Source organism: Limulus polyphemus, unplaced genomic scaffold (genome assembly GCF_000517525.1).
Source record: "Limulus polyphemus unplaced genomic scaffold, Limulus_polyphemus-2.1.2 Scaffold3355, whole genome shotgun sequence".
Classification (NCBI taxonomy): Eukaryota; Metazoa; Arthropoda; class Merostomata; order Xiphosura; family Limulidae; genus Limulus; species Limulus polyphemus.
The window spans coordinates 70468-88656 of NW_013668965.1; the positions used below are offsets into that span (position 1 = coordinate 70468).

The 18189-nt window shown below is 36.0% G+C and overlaps 1 protein-coding gene across 16 annotated transcripts in view; it reads left to right on the forward strand.

The window, feature by feature from the left end:
* Positions 1 to 18189, forward strand: part of LOC106469206 (C-Jun-amino-terminal kinase-interacting protein 4-like) — a 107101-nt gene that overhangs the window by 57253 nt on the left and 31659 nt on the right. For 14 of the 16 annotated variants that reach the window (XM_022397642.1, XM_022397640.1, XM_022397639.1 and 11 more), the window contains 2 exons: positions 5600 to 5858; positions 11829 to 11987. In XM_022397642.1, coding sequence (XP_022253350.1) covers positions 5600 to 5858; positions 11829 to 11987 — 418 coding nt within the window. The remainder of the gene's footprint in view (positions 1 to 5599; positions 5859 to 11828; positions 11988 to 18189) is intronic. The other 2 variants (XM_022397641.1, XM_022397652.1) reach the window with 1 other exon arrangement.

The window sequence follows — 18189 nt, forward strand, 5'->3', positions numbered from 1 at the left end:
TAGTTGTAAGTGAATTGTTGTTGGTGTAGTTAGTATGTGATTTTTTATATCATACTGTATGCAATAGTATAAGTGAATTGTTGTTGGTTTAGTTAGTATGTGATTTTTTATATCATACTGTATGTAGTAGTGTAAGTGGATTGTTGTTGGTTTAGTTAGTATGTCACTTTTGTATTAGTTTGGTAGATACGTGCAACACAGTCAAAGAATTCTAGATTTATACGTACAAGCATGACATTTGGCATAGTTGTAGACCATGGCCGAGAGAATGTTTTTAGAAATGGAACCATCAAGAAAAGAGCTTATGTTACCTTTGGTAGACATTTTAAAAAATGGCTGCCAAAAAAATTTAATGACAGTAAAAAATGGACATTATATTACAGCTAAATGCACTTAAATGTTGCCATACGCAAATACAGTGCTTTATTTGTAAAAATAATAGTATTGATATATATAAGAAATTAAGAGATGAAAAAATACTGAATTACCTTTTTTAGAAAATTCCAAATTTTCATCATGTTCTCATCTGATGCAATATCCCGACTTTGTTCCTTGCTTTTGGTGTCTACTGCGGAGCAACCATGAATCTACGTATTTTTTGGGTCAAAGCATGAAAGGAGTGGTCCAACAAGTTTAATAAACAAAAGTTCCGAAACAGTTTTTGTCATGGTTGGGGTAACAATCAAAATCATCTATGAAAACCCTTGTTCACATTCACTGGAAGAATTATGAATAGTACTAGGAGCATGTTTCAAATGCTGCAGTTTTTCCAGAACTATCTTTTCAATCAATTACTGAAAAAATCCATGAATCATATCTCTTTCATATAGTTGAAGTCTTATTTATATTTTTTGACCTCCATCTCGCCGAATGTTAAATGAGCATCAACATTTTAAGGCCAGTGTTTTCTATCAAGCATGTGTGCACACTGTGCTATATCGCCATCTTCACTCTCAAACAACCTATTTTCAATAGTTTTTTTTCAAGATTCTGTAAAAAAAGCTTCCGGATTAATCAGAAGATTCTTTTTACAATTTTTGTTGTGAAGTGAAACTCCCCAGAAGTGAAAATTACTGGCGGCTTCGGTGGCATTTTTATAATATGGGCTTAGAATCATTCGTCTTTCTTCAGAAATTTGTACAAGAGCTTTTATCTTTTGATCTGCCTTGTACAAGTCTATATTGCGCTCTTGTAAGTCCAAACTCAGTTCAGATAATTCTTGGAGAGCATCACACATCAATCCTAGATCCAATAGAGATAATTCTTGGAGAGCATCACACATCAATCCTAGATCCAATAGAGATTCTGTATTTCTAATTTTTTGCTGTAAGCCCTCATAGGCACATTTCTCTTTTTTGTCTCTTGTTAAATCATGCTTCACTTCTTCGAAATGTTGCATTAATGCTTCATTAACTGAAATTGACCGAAAACTAGATGCCACCCATTGAGTGCTTAAAATTCGGCCAATTTTTAAAAGTTGAATCTCCAGCAAGTTAGCACACACTTTCAGTTTTCTGCTATTTTTAGGCAACGCATGATACAAGACATGAAGTTTATCAATAAACACTTTAAATCTGTTGATCCCTGAGACTGATTTTACAGCATCACCGACCGACAGTTCTAATCTGTGATTAGCACAGTGCCACACACTTACAGAAGGAAATTTGTCTTTCATCAGTTTCTTAACTCCACTTTTACTCCCCAACATCACAACTGCATCATCACATGCCACACAAAGTAAATAACTTTTCAGGTAGTCTTCATTCATTCCTGCCCCCAGTGGCACAGCGGTATGTCTACGGACTTATAATGCTAGAAACTGGGTTTCAATACCTGTGGTGGGCAGAGCACAGATAGCCCATTGTGTAGCTTTGGGCATAAATTCAAACAAACCATCATTCATTCCATAAGACTGAAGACAATCAAGTAAAGAATCAAAAATTCCTTTTGCAGTAACATTTCCAAGTTCGATCAAGTCCAAAAATAAATTTACCGGTGAGTTCATTCCATTACCCGGGATATAGATTCGAATGTACACTATTAAGGTAGATTTTTTACTCAAAGACATTGACTTGTCGATTATCAATGAAATTCTACTTTTCGATTTAGTAATTATATTAATTAGTATTTTTTTAATTTCATCACTAACGTGATTGAAGATGTTAATACATGCTTTTGTTGAGTAAAGGATACAGCCCATGTCAATTACATTTAGTTCTTCTAAATCTGTTTCAGATTCAAAATTATGAAATGATTGGTTTTCTTTTGCTACCTTCTATGCTGTGCAAAAAATTGTTGCGGTAATTACTTTTCATGAGATAATGCTTTCAAACACACACATTTTTAATGGTCTCTTTCTCAGCTTCAGTAAGCAATTATACTGCAGCTTTATGTCTCACAGTGTCCTTGTGATCAAAAAGTTTTTTCCACAAAGGCAGAAACTGTCAACTTTCACCAAAACAAGTTATTTCATTGTTGGCCCATTCTATAGAAACTTTTATTCCTGCCTTCGTTTCCACTCCACATGTTTCAATTTTATGGCAAGGTGTATAGCCAAGTTTGTTATTTCTAATATTCAGCCAATTGTACTTCCTGCAAAAATAATTTTTTTGATTGGCAGTCCATCAGCTAGGTCAGTCATTGTCAGATAGCTCGTGGACACCAGATGGACCTGGAACAGAAACTGTCACTGACACCATTAATTCCTGTTCTTGGGTCACTTCCTCACTTAATCTAGCTTTCTTATTCACAGAAGGTGAAAAGAAACTTGTAATTTGTTTCATTTTTATGTTGGGGTGTTTTCTCAATACACAATAAAAATGATATATACTCCCGGTCACAGTAAAATCAAAGCACAGTAGAAGAGAAACATAGACCTGCTCAAATTGGAATCACCACATCAACTGAGCATGTCAGACCAAAATAACTTATTCCTGAGACTCTCACACATATTTTTATCTTGGCTGAGAAGGTGCTGTGCGATTAATGACGTCTATCGTCTTCGTCCACTTTGTGACTTACTTGAATGAATGTACAGTCTCGACCCGCATACCAGTCAACTTGGCTTGTGGTCACTTGTTTCCCAGTCCCAAGCGGTCCCTTTGAACTCAATATTGCATCCACCCAAGCCAACTCTGACCTGCCACTGCTCAATTGAAACCTGTCAATCAAAGTGAGGCCACTACTGTACATCAACTGATAGAGGCCACATCTTGTAGGTGTTAAAACCAGGTGATCATTGATATTCCCTATTAATGGCATGCTAATCCTACCTGATACATCACACTTCTTGCTGCACTGATGATCACACACACATCATCAAACAAATAGTAAGTTTTCACACTCCTTTAAACTTTGTCATTTGTAACATTTCTAGTTTGGCATCTCTTTGGGGAAAATTCACTCATTAATTTACATTACTCTTTTAAGTTTTGTCACTTTTCTCCATTTTTCAATATAAAAAATGTTGCCGTGCGCTGTACTGGTGTGTACTATCTCAGAAATATATCAAATATATCATTTAAAAACATGATCTTCGTTTATTTACAATAGAAACAAGAAACAACATATATCTAAAACTTGGGTAAAAAAGTGCTGAGTCAGCAAAATATGAAATTATATTATATAATTAACTTTAACTTCCATTGATTTATCGTCGGTTAGGCCAACATATTGTTATTTTTAGGTTTACAGGAGAAAATATTAAAAAGTTGCATAGGAGGAGGAAAAACAAATTGGAAATATTAATCTGTAATAATAAAAGGGCATGTCTGTGTGTATGTGACTGCCATAACTCCAAGAGGAAAGAACCTAGAAACCCAACATTTTGTACACACATTAATTGGACCTTGAGGGTGTGCACCTGGGTATCATTACTTATCCACATGTGTGTGCACATGCACATATGCACTCCCACCAACCAGAGTGCCCCTTCTACAACATATCAAGAGGTCTGTGTAGCAGGACGGTCACTGCCTCCCCAACAACTGGGAATGGACTGATCCATTGAACTGGAGACCTAAATGAATGATTTTGCCTGAAGCCAGCAATGCATCAAGAGAAGTCATTTGCTGCAGTTGCAAGAAAGATTGCAGAGGTCACTGCATCTGTAAGAAAGCAACATTAAAGTGCACTGCATTGTGTCAACCTTGTGGCAGACAAGACTGTGACCTGTGAGTTGCACGGCATCACAGCCAATGACTATTAAAGTTTATGTTAATTTACAATTTCATATTTTGCCGACTCAGCACTTTTTTACACCCCCCCCCTGTCCCATTAGCATAGCGGTATGTCTGTGGACTTACAATGCTATAAACCAGGATTTGATACCCATAGTGGGCAGAGCTTAGATAGCTCATTGTGTAGCTTTGTGCTTAACTTCAAACAAACAAACAAATAGATTTTCTTACCAAAGTTTTGGATATATATTGTTTGTTGTTTTTATTGTAAATAAAAGAATATTATGTTTTTGATTGATATATTTGTGTTTATGACAACATTTAATATAATGCCAATTTTTCAATGTTATAAAAATTTATGGCAGCCATTTTTTAAAATGGCCACCAAAAGTAACATAGGCCTTTTTCAAAAATGGCTCCATTTCTAGAAATATTCTCTGGACCATGGTCTACGTACAACTATGCCAAATTTCATGCTTGTACGTATAAACCCATGATTCTTACACATATTTGCCTCACTATATCAATATATATCCATTAGATTAGATGAGTTGCTGTTGGTTTAGTTAGTATGTGACTTTAGTGTCATAATATACCCAGTAGATTAGGTGAGTTGCTGTTGGTTTAATTATTATGTGACTTTAGTGTCATAATATACCCAGTAGATTAGATGAGTTGCTGTTGGTTTAGTTAGTATGTGACTTTAGTGCCATAATATACCCAGTAGATTAGGTGAGTTGCTGTTGATTTAATTAGTTTGTGGTTTTAGTATCATAGTATATTGAGTAGAACATGTGGGATGCTGTTGATTTAATTAGTTTGTGACTTTAATATTATAGTATATCTAGTAGTTTAGGTGGGTTGCTGCTGGGTTAGTTAGTGTGTGTTTTAAGTACCATACTATATTTAGTAGATTAAAAGGGTTGCTATTGGTTTAGCTGATAAGATTTGGCAGATTACATTGATGTTACTAAATATTTCTGTACACAGTACTCCATTTAAATGTTAAGAAAAAATTATTGCATCTGAACTCATTCGTTGTAATGTTTTTATTTTGTTATGAAAATTATATTTGCATGAGACAAATTCTTTCATTCATTTAAAAAAAAAATATTTTTTAATGTGTATTGATTTGTTAGGCAGAATATTCATGATAAACAGAGTTCAGTTAATGATGAAAGACAGTAGGATATCAAAATATGGTCCTTTCCACCTGAGCTACTTCTGTAGATTAGCCCTGGGTCACTTTGAACTAGGCAGTAGCCATCCATATTACCTTTGTTTAATGTGTTGTATTTCAGCATTAAGCGTACATCAAACACAACTGTTCCATAAATGCAAAATTAAATTAAGTACATACATATATAGTACTATTATGATTATAGTATTTTGTGTTTTAAAAAAAATCCAACCAATTTTAGAAGATCTGAGAAGCTACAACAGCAGCGAGCCAAAGAAAGAAGAGAACAGTACAAGCAAGTAAGAGCACATGTCCAAAAAGACGATGGTAGGATGCAAGCATATGGATGGAGCTTACCTTCCAAAACTATTGTTCCTGGGTCTAAAAATCAAGCAGGCAGTAGTAGTAGTAGTGATACTTCCAAGTCCAATTCTTCCAATGTCCCAGTCCCTGTGCCAATTTATTGCCGTCCTCTCCTGGAGAAAGAGCCTGGAATGAAGGTTTGTAACATGACAATATAACTTCATTAGAAAATACTAATAAAGTCTTTCTAGTGGTAAAAAACATTACTAGCACAACTAGTTATGTAAGCCTTGGTAGTGACAAAAGACTTTAAGTCAAGAAGGGATGATTCAATTTTTTGTTGCGTATTACAGAGTGACTCATTCTTTGTACTTGTAGTTGGAAGATTGTGAGTCCAGAGCTTGCTTATGACTTGTTGTTGTTTCCTTGAGCAAGACACTTTACCCCAAAAGTTTCAGTTTACTCAGTGAGTAGCTGGGGGTTAACCTATCAATGAACTGGCATCTCTTCCAGAGGGAATGTGTTACCATTCTCATCTTCTTGTGCCATTGAAATGAAACTGGAACTCAGCACCAGCTCATACCTGCCATCTAGGCATAGGATGGTTTGACTTGAATAAGGTATGGGGATACAATGTTACACCTTTGTTTTTTGACAAAGTAGATTTTTCTAAGAAATCATGGGGGGGGGGTTCAAAAGTTATAGCTATTTTATTTTATAGTGTGATGTATAAAAGCACATAAATGATTACATCATAATTATAATATATGAACATAGTCTAAGAATCTGTAAAGTGTTCCCTTTTAACTTGAATGTTTACCGATTCATACAAATACATTTGTATGCAATCATTGAATGTTTACTGATACATACAGAAATATTTATGTACAACTTCCTTGAAGCATAATCCACCTTCTTATCATATGTAACAGTAATTCTTTTCTTTTACTCTTAGAAAGATAATGGACTTCATAGTTTCTATTAGAAAATTTTCCCTGGAAATATCTATTTTGATGATATGTGATTTTCCAGAGAAGATGCAATGAAAAATTTAAATATTCAAGGAAAGACAAAATGAAGCTCATAATTGAAGTACAGAGAGATCCAAACATTATAAATTGGAAAATAAAGCTAGCATCTCAAAGTAACTCTCTATGGGAGGATGAAAACTACCACAAAAGATGCTATAATAGCTATATGAGTGAAAAGCATTTAGAAAAATAAACAGAAAAGTATTAATAACAAGGGTCATATCTCAGGACTCTCACATCTGACAGAAGATAAGAATGCCATTCCAAAGTTTGTCATGGAAACTAGAATAAAATGATCCAAATGGATGTTCTGGTAGGAACAGGGAGGGTAACTGAAACAGTTAATGACAATGGATACATATGTTCAAGACTATTATGAGTGGTTGATAGAGTATTCATAAAATGAGGGTAAGATAGTAGGAATAAATTACTTGAGGTAAGTATAATCTCAAGTGTTAGGCAAGGTTTAAGTAAGAAGTTGAAAAATCTGTTTCAGAAGTAAGCATTATCGAAATATGTTTTCGGACTTGTTGGAAAACAAGTTGAGAAATCTGTTGCATTATGGATAGATGTTTTCGGACTTTTACATGATTCCTCTGATTTTTGTCAACAAATATCATTTCGTACCTTGAACCTAAATACATGTTGAAAATACTGGATTATTATAATTTTCTGATGAAACAAACCCACATAGCACTTAAAAGACAAAAAAATGGATTTCAATCATCAATTGTGGAGGTTTTTTGATATTTCTCAACTTTTCACCCCTGTAGCACCATCCTGGAAAATATTTCCTAATAGTTGCTTAAATCAATGATTTAAAGCATATGCTTGTACCTACATGATTTGAGAAACTCATTTTCTAGGAATCTTGTATTTTTCATTAAAAGAGACATTGATGATACAGCTTTTCATTAAAAGAGGCTTCTTGAACTATTACAGTGTTCAGAGACATTATAGGTACAGTTTTTCAGAGATTGTAAATTGCTTGTAGGGAATTCAGCATCAGAATAAACTTTTGTGTTATAAAAACAAGTTAAACTATTAACTTTTGTGTTATAAAAACAAGTTAAACTATTAACTTTTGTGTTATAAAAACAAGTTAAACTATTAACTTTTGTGTTATAAAAACAAGTTAAACTATTAACTTTTGTGTTATAAAAATAAGTTAAACTATTAACTTTTGTGTTATAAAAACAAGTTAAACTATTAACTTTTGTGTTATAAAAACAAGTTAAACTATTAACTTTTGTGTTATAAAAACAAGTTAACTGCAGGTGGATTTTTTTCTAACATTCCTTGTAACTTGTCCATTACAGCTGAAAATCAGTGATGTGTAAAAAATAGCATTCCAGATCTATCTTTTGTCTTCCACAAGTTGCTGTCTGATAAGATTTTCATTCAATAACAGAACTTAACAGCTGGGCTGGACAATGAGAGACAAAAAGATTCCATGAAACACTATTTATACAGAGACATCTCAAAAGTAAATAGACACCATGATGTTTATTCAATAGTCATTTAATTAAAAGAGGCATCCAACGGCTCCCATGGCCAAGTCAGTCACCTGATATGAATCCCAATTGAGCAAGTATGGGCCAATGTTCGAGCAGTGAGAGGAAGTTCCAGAAAACCAGCATCCCGTGGAAAGCTACTTGATGTTTTGCATGCAGCCTGGGTCAAGATCCGACAGGAGAAAATTACAGAACTCGTCGATTCCGTGCCAGAACGAGTCAAAGCACTGAAAAATGCTAGTGGCAAATTGACTAAGTACTGATGCACATTTGTAAACATATTTGTCAAGTTGATAATGTGAGATAACTGACTATTGAAAAAAATTATGGTGTCTATTTACTTTTGAGATGTCTCTGTATATGCAGTCTACTAAATATTGGAAAACCAGTTGGCTTTACTAACATTTTGCTGGCTTTCAGCATTTAAAGTATATTTATTTCTTTGTAGAGACACAAAACTTTGCTGGTATAAGTCTTTATTAGAACAAATAATAACTTTTATAGTAACAAGATTGTTTACTGTTACAACTTTTCATTAGCAGAGACTAATAAAGATGTGTAGGTTAGAGTTTATTTAAATTTAATGAGCATTATTTACTGATTTGAATGTGTTATGGCCTTTTTATAAGCTATATGTTCCCCTAATAGAGAAATTATTGTGTTAAAATAAATATGCTTTGGACCTCCATAGTATGAAGTATACCAGTCATGTTATGTTTGCTAAGAAGCAGTCATACATTTGATAAAGTCTGCTCATATGTTGCGAAATGTTTATCAGTGTCAGGTGGTTCTGCTTCCATTCAACTTTCTGTCTCTACGAAACACTCAACTAGAGCATCGTGGGAATGTCTCAGCCTTAATGCTCTCAAATAAGCAGTGGTGTTACTAGTGGAACCTTCATTTTGCACTATGGTGTTATCAGTGTAAACTTCCAGTTTGGTGCCATACTACTGGTCCCACATTCATTATGTACTATATTACCCCACCCTACTCTGAAACTGTTCATATCATTTTTACCTTCCTGTACAGTCCAAGTTGGTCAAGGATGATTCCCTCTGCTTAGCAAACAGTTTAATTACAACTGTTTATATCATAAATTGGTGGAAGTCTATCTTTAATTACATGATCATCTGCTCAACTGGAATTTTATGGGATGGGTCAACCAGATGACAACCAAAAATGCTTTAATGTCCTGTTTTATATGGACCAATATTCTTGCGCTATACTAAACACCATGTGATGTATGCTTAGCCCATCATGGTGCAGACTCAACCATATTCTCAAAGTTGGAAATATCAATTATGCTAATCAAATCAGTTTGTTTACTTCATGTGACACTAAGGGATTTGATAGCATGCATTTATACGTTTGGCCTTGGAGTTTCCAAAATACATGCACCTCTTGACAAAAAAGATATATAACCTAAATTGTATTTTTTTATTTCTTGTGCTTGTATAAGTAACATTAACAGTGCCATAAATTGATGAGGTACAATAGATTTTCTATCTGGAAGTTGACTAATATTCAGGAAGCAGATGTTATAACGTCTTTGTTCTTGATTGTTTTCTTGAAGTGGTTGTTAATATTTTAATTGGTTAGATTCTCACTAATTGTCCATAACTTTGGTGTAACACATTGACAAACATGGGTGTCTTTTCTCTTGAAGTGACTATTAATATTTTAATTGGTTAGGTTCTCTATAATTGTCCATAAATTAAGTGTGTAACACATTGACAAGCATGGGTGTCTTTTCTCTTGAAGTGCCAGTTAATATTATAATTGGTTAGGTTCTCTATAATTGTCTGTAAATTATATACGTAATGATATATTAAAAGCAGCAAAATCTACTACAACTAAATACTAAACTGTAATATAATGGCATGCACAAAGCATTTGTCTGTATCTTTATAAGATTAATATTTGTCCCACCTCACCTGCAGTCTAATATTACAAATAGACCAGACTAGCATTTAGTTGATTTGTTTTTATGCTTGTCTGTTTCAATTGTGGAAGTATAAATTATAATGAGATACTGCACCAGGTTTAAACTTTGTATATAAATTGGATAAATTACCGTGAACACTGCTGTGAAAGATAAAAGTTATTTTATTGCTAGGCTTAGTTTAACTTACACAAAATTTAAAAACTTTTGTGATAATAGAGATTTTACCAACCAATTAATACACTTGTTACTTCGATTTAACAAGGTGAACTAAAAATATTTGTTTTGTTTGTTATCATGTCTAGCTAAGTACTGCAGTCTTAAGCTACCTCAGCACTTATTTTTTATGCTGTAAAAGGAATTCCATGTTGCGTGTATGACAAAACTGAACCCAAGATGCTATGGCTATTTGCTGTTTAATTATTTTATTGTCTGTGTGTAGCAATTCTCAGTTGCATGAATTCTTTCCACTATTGATAAAACAACTTAAAATTTTGTATGTAGGCTGTTGACCCACGCAATATAAAGAAAGAGAAGCAGTTTTGAAAGATTCATTAGATGGTCCCACATTGAGAGGGGGAGAACAAAAGTATCATACCCATCTGCCTCTTCTCAGTACCCCCTGTTGAGATGAATGTTTGTGTAAATCTGCTTTGGCAGTATATCTCCATATTTGAAATGGCCATTTCTGCACCTTTCACCTATATCTATCTCATGTAAGTATTTCACCAAGATTGAATGGCCTAACATCCTGTCCTCATTCCACACATTCTCTCATTCCACACATCTTTGCGACATGTTCCCACTAGCACTGGATTTATCAAACATCCTTTACTTACTATATGAATGAATAATAACAACAAGTTGGGGAATTCTCTGCTTGAGAAGGATGTGGTAACCCACTAGGTACTGCTCCACCAGGTGACCCCTATTGTCATGAAAGCCACACCCTTTCCATTTCTGTTGCTAGTTCAGAAAGGAGCTCTTCTGAATAAAATTGGTCTGCACTGGCCCTTCCTTCATCTTCACTGTGGGATTATAGCTCTTAGTGGTGCTGAGATGTAAGGAGTATTTCTGAAGTTAACATTTTCCTCCTCACACCCTTCCTCCTCACTTCCAGTGTATTATGTTTGCGTCGTCAAGAATGAGCCTATGTTCATGTGCTGGTGCTCACGGAGATTACTGCATATGGAAGTTTTTTTGCCCTCATATTTATGGAGGGTTACAGCATTATGAAGGTTAAATCATAGGTTTGTACAATACATATAGACACATGCATAGAGGTAAGTATCTATCTGAAATAAATTTTCAAGACATGAACTTTAAGTGTTTCAAAAATTAGCCTTGCAAATTAATTGGTATGATTTTTAAAGTAGTAAAAACTTGACAGGAAATGTTTTAATCATGGTTTAATGCTCTTTAAAATCTTTGACATGAACACTCGTTCAAAGAAATTAAAAGGTTAATTTGCATGTATGAAAAAGAATGATTTTACTAGGCTTATGTGTAATAGTGTGTGTTACGGAATGATCCAAATTGAGTTATCTCGACAGGTGGATGAAAAGTTATCATAATATACTACACAAATTTTCTGTGCTTAACAGTTTTTTAGTAAGTTTTATTTAAAATTGTATTCAAATTATAAGAATCATAGAAATTTCCTTTTTTCCCCCCCATCAGATTTGGTGTGCATCAGGGGTTAATATTACAGGTGGCAGAGCAGCAGAAGGAGGTACTGTCATTGGGGCCAACATATGTCATTCTTCTCCAGGTGAAAAGTCAGCTGTTTCAAGTGCAGAGACTGTTTCTGTAATAGACAAACTTGATAATGAATTAAAGGTAAATATTGGAACTTGAGTTAATATTCTCAGACTTTTATAAATATTACATGTTTATGTAATATGTGTCTCTCAGTCATGGGGACATTATAATATGATGGGTAACCCCACTATTCATTGGTAAATAGTAGCCCTAGAGTTAACAGTAAGTGGTGTCAACTAGCTGCCTTACCTCTTGTGCAGAAAACATTCAAGTAGCTTTGAGCAAAAGTTGACAAACAAACTATTTGTCATGTAATAACATTTTGGCAGAACTACTATACATATCCTGTTAAAATTCAAAATTTGTACATCATGTCTGTTAATGGCATAATTGGGTGTATGTCTTGGCAGAACTACTATACACATCCTGTTAAAATTCGAAATTTGTACATCATGTCTGTTAATGGCATAATTGGGTGTATGTCTTGGCAGAACTACACCCATTTAATTTTTAAAGGATTTCAAGTTATTTGCCACTAGGATAGGCTATACAATAATAATTGTATTTTTGACACAGAACTATACGAGCAGGTAAAAAGGTATTGTTTGGAGTGAAATCACTTTCAGTGGTATCAGCTGTGTAATAAATTTCTATTAAGTGCAGTACTTTATGTAATTTTACTTTTTTATCAATTTCAGATATAAAAATTCTAGAAGTATTTCTTAAATTGGTGAGCATCTATGAAGTTCTGATACGGTTTTACATTTACTCACATAAAGCTATCTCAATCTTTTTCTGCCCTCTAAACATTTCTAAAACATTTTCACACTCAATGCACCAGTCTATTCACCCCACCAATTCTGTACCACTATTGAACATGTATATATCATGTGATTACTCTCCACCAATAGTATTATGCCACCTATAATAGCTTCCATTGCTATTCTCACTCAGTCATCACTTTCTCGATTGGCACATCTTCATTTTGAAGTGTTTTTTCACATGTGGCTACCATTTATGATTGTGATTCTTTGCCATTGCAAATTTTTTTTTTCAACAGTTTTCTTTGACTGTCTTTGCAATCAATTGTTTCAATGATATTTTATTTATTGTTACTGAATTATATGAGAATTTTGTATGAAATCACGATTACAGGTATCAACTATGGTAGTTCCTGTTACAGCCAACAATACTACTGGTACAACTTCCCAGGAATCGGTTTCAGCTTTATCTGCAGAGGAGGTACAGGCTTAATTCACAGGGAGCTAGATTCGTATGTTTGGCTGGTAAATTCTCCTTTTCAACCTGACAATGTTGCTAAGGAAGAATACAATAAAAAAAGAAGACAATTTGGACTTTATTTTTGGGCACCTTCTTATTTTGGTCTGTCACACTCTACACCTTATTAGGAGATTTCACCATCCACACCCTTTTTACAGCTGGTTACTCAGGTTGATGGGTGAAACATATTAAATTTTTTCTGTATGTTGCCATACCTCCACATCATTCACTTTCATGGAGGTTTGTTCTTCTCCTCCTTTCTTCCTGTTGCTTCCAGATCTCTCAATGAATCGGTGGTAAGTTTTTTCGACTTGTACACCTCACACCTGGTTGCGATACCTGTGATAGGCATGGCTAAGATGTCCTTTTTTGTGACTTTGTCCTTCTTTATACACAGGAACATTAAATATTTCACATCATAAGTGCTCAGATTTTGGTTAGTTAGATATTTATGAGTCCTTTGTCATCTAAGCTAATTTAAATTTATTGTAAGTTAGATGTTGATTATTACTTTGTTTTCTAGGTAATTTTAGTGGGTTTACACTTTCGTTATTATTATTACTTGCTTTGTAGACTAGAAAAATTTCGATGGTTTGTCAGTGCGATATTAATAAGTACTTTTTTAACTAGATAGTTACATATCATTCCTGCTAGTAACATCTAATTCATTGTTCTGTCTGAATAATTTTTCATAATGGTTAAATATATGCCTTATAATCCTAATTTTTGTCAGTGTAAGACTTAAATATTTTTGCATTTCTACATTGTTTATGTGTTTCTTTCTTGTTCATAGGGCTGAGTTTTGCATCAGCTCCATTTCCTATGTTCTTCATACTAGAAACCAATTTTTCTCCTTGTACTCTACAATTCAGGCTTCATCCCCACAGTGCTCGCATTGTCAATAATTATTTATACATAGAGAGTGAGTGTTCTAATTTTGGGCCCTACCTTTTGGATTAACCTCAGTTCCTTATGGGTTTTGTTGAGTGGTAAGAACTTTTGCCGACATCTTCACTTGATAGGACTTTGCACTCATCATTACAAAAATGATTGGTTCCTGCTCGCTTCTTCCAGTTCACAGTCCAGAGACCACACTCTTATATTCCTACAACTAGTAGCATGGTAGGAATTCCTGATATAGGTGGATAAATCCATTCTTACCTCCACTCAATATCTTGTTCATTTAGGGGTTTTCTTCAGTTCCAACCTCAGTCAGGCCCAACCTTCTCCTCTTTGTCTTTGGGATATGGAGCAAACAGTCAACAAGGCCCTCACCTCATATTCTCTCACAGCTCGAGAGGTTCTATCTCTTTTGATATCTGGGCTTCCTTGGAAGCTCCCATTCTCGTGGATAGAGCTCATTTGCTTTCCCTTCAGTGGAACTTCTACTCAAATCCCTCGACTACCCTTCTACTCGTCCTTCCCCAGTCAGGGCTGACCTGGCTTCATGGCTAGATAGGGACCAGACCACAGTGGGGGTTCTGCTTTCTTCACCTTGTCCAGATTTACATTTGTTCACAGATGCACCTTTAGAGAGTTGGGGTGCTTTGCTCGACTCTTGGGAGATTTCCAGTCTCTGGTCAGTTGAGGAGTCTTTTCTCCATACCAGTATTCTCAAACTTATGGCAGTTTGTCGAGATTTGTCCCACTTCCTTCCTCTCCTGCAGGGGAGGGTGGTTATGGTGCACTCTGACAACTCCACAATGATAACTTATATCACCAAGTAAGGCAGTACCAAATCCAGGTATCTGTGCTTTCAGATACTGGATCTCCTTTTCTGGGTCCACAGTCACCACATGGGGGTATTAACTTGCCATTTTCCTGGTTGAAGATTATTTATCTAAACCCAAAAAGATTCTACCCACGGAGTGGTTCTTCGATCACAGGTCTTTTGGCGGTTGTGTTCTCAGATTGGAGGGGGCATCATATCTGTGCTTATCCTCCTATTCGACTCCTCTCCAGAGTTCTATCTCTAATTCAAACCACTCTGTGTCTAGTCCTCCTGGTGGCTTTGTATTGGCTTGCACAGTTTTCGTTCCTTGTACAACCTCCCCCTACCCTTATCTCTGTCTCAGTCTCTACTCTGTCGGACTTTGTTCATCTACACATCACCACTCTCTGTTTTCACACGTGGCTTTTGTCAGTTCCATTGTTTCAGCCCAGGGAGTGACTCCATGTGTTACATCTTTCTTTTCCAGATCCATAAGACCTTCTATGTCCATTTACCAAAGACGATGCTCTACCTTCTACCTTTGGTCTTTTTGATGTGGTTTCCATCCTTTCCACCCTTCTGTTCCTCATCTTTCCCAATTTTTCACCTAGTTGTTTGACAAAGACTTGTCCACTTCGACTGTGTCTAGATACTGGGTGGCCTTGTCAAACACTTTTTGTTTCTCAAATTATTGTAAGATTTTGTCTTCCCCTGTCATTTCTCTCTTTTTCCACTCCTTCTGGGTCATGCGTCTTCCACATTTCTTTGATTTCCCATCCTCTGTTTGAACTTTTGTCAACACATTCCATATACCATCTCTCCCACAAGGCCTATTTCCATCTCTTCCTTGTTTGCAGAGGTTGTTAATCACATATTTATGCCATTAATTTTACCAGAATCCTCTACCATGCCACTTATGTCATCCTGTATCCAGACTGATCCTTCCTTCCTAAGACCTATGCTGCCCATGAAAGCTGTTTGGTTTTCACACCCAATTCCTTACCTTTGAGATCGGCTTCTTTGTCCAGTTCACTCCTTATGTTGTTATGTGACACATGCTGCCTTCTTTAGGAGTTCACATTCCCAACTTTTTCTTCCCTGGAGTCCATCTGTTTCCCATTATTTATCCCCTGTCACACTAACTGGTTGGGTTTGTCAACTCCTTAGGCCAGCATATTCTGACTTATCCATGGAAGGTTGCTATATCCACATTTCTTCTAATCAAATTTGTCATATCACCATGTCTTTGGCTGCTTACCTTTGCCATCCGTTGGAGGAAATCGTTCAAGCCAGAATTCGGAAAAACTCCCAGTACTTTCTTCACTCGTTATCTGCACGATTTTGCTGTATCTTCTTCAGGTGGATATCGTCTCTCTCCCGTGGCAATTCTACACACATCCATTCGCCTTGAACTGGGGTAAGTCTTATCACATCATTTCATTTATGTTTTTCTTTTCAAAGACTTTCTTTTTTACCACTGCTAAAGGGATCCCACTCTGTGGCTGGTGTTGCCTGGTCAGGTATGCTTTGTCTGAAACCTGCACTATTTTATGGTTGTGCAATAATGTTCAATGTAGTGATGGGGTGTTCCGCAAGACCACTGGTGGTATGCTCAGTGGTGTATACATATGTTTCTCGGTATCCATATGCCTCACTCACTCCATCATGGACTTTCATGAGTAAAGCAGAAGGGGATTTCTGTCCATCTCTGCTGACCTCTTGATTGAATAAATGGGGGATGGGCTGCTTTTCAAAATATGGAATTGTGAACACCCATTGCACTTTCTCTAGTGTGACATTCCTCAGGACTCCCCACTGCTTTTACTTCCACCTTTTTCTCTGAGTGGAGCAAGGGAGTCCCTACTACTTCCCAGTTTCCAATCGCTAGGGTGATGGACCATGAAGGCTTCCTCCTGAATGCATTGTAGACTTTTAACTTACCATATATTCACTCAGTAAGAAGAGGGCAAAGCTGGTTTCCCTCCTTCCATTTCCCCTTGATGCTTATTCCCAGGTGGACAGTAGTTGGCTGGAGCAGAACCAGTCTACATAGGATCCTCCTCATAATACTGGGTTCTAGATGAAACTGCCATGTTCCTATGGTTGTGTGCAGTAGAGCCCCCCCCCCTTCTCATTAATTTCAATTGAAGGTAGTTCCTTCCCTGTTCCTATAGTTGAGTTTGGGGGACCTCGTCTGCTTCGTAATACCGGCAACAGGACATACATACACTGTTCCTACAGTGTATGTATGTGTGTTCCATATCCTCCTCATCATTCCTGATGCATGATGTCTCTTCCCTGCATTTACAGTTGTGTGAGTTAAGATTTGTACTCTTAATTCTGGTTAAAGATATTGCCTTGTTCTTACGGTTGAGTTGAGGCAATGCCATGACCCCATAATCCCAAGTTTGGTTTGTTGTACTTCTTGCTCCTACAGTGGTTTTGGGAGTTTGTCCTGTTTTGGCCGCATACTAAATTCCTCTTCGTAATCTATGGTTGGGGTTTATGTTACCATATATTCGTTTTTGTCCAAGTGATCCTCAACCTCCTAATGCCAAGGATGGGTTGTGGAATCTCATCTGCCTGGTTGAGGTTGTGTATATATACGTAGCTAAGTCAGGTTGTATTTTACTATGGATTGCACCTTTCAGAACAAACTACACTTGTGCACATCCTTTTTCTATACCTGTGTCAGGTTCATTTCCTTCTTCCAAGGCAAAGGGCATATCTGTTCCAGAAGTGGTGTAGTGCCCCACATGTGTGCTTTGGTTCCTCTTGGAGCACACCCATTCATTCTAGGTGGTTGCTTTCCACTTGGTTTCAATGTTGTGCGCCTACACCATCCCCTCCACCTTTGCAATGTGAGATTCTAGCTTTGTGTAAGAAGAGGTAAGACCATATTGGAAGTTAACATTTTCTTACACTGAAAATGTATTTCTGATAGGTGCTTACCTTTTCTCATACTCGTACCACTCTGCTTTCCTATTTTTTTAGATCCTGCCAGTACTCAAAAGTGAAGATTGAGCAGGGATAGCAGAAAGAGCTGGCTGTGCCAATATAGCTGGTGCAATACTACTGGTGGAAAGTAGTCACATGATATATACATGTTCAATAGTGACACAAAATTGGTGGGGTAAATAGACTAGTGTGCTGAGCATGAAAGTTTTTTTTGGAATTCTTAGAGGGCAGAATATAGCTTTGAATGAGAGGAGGTGATTTCCTATTGGAAATACATTTTTAGTGTTAGAAAATGTTAACTTTTGTTTTTATTGGAAGCTTTTAAATTTG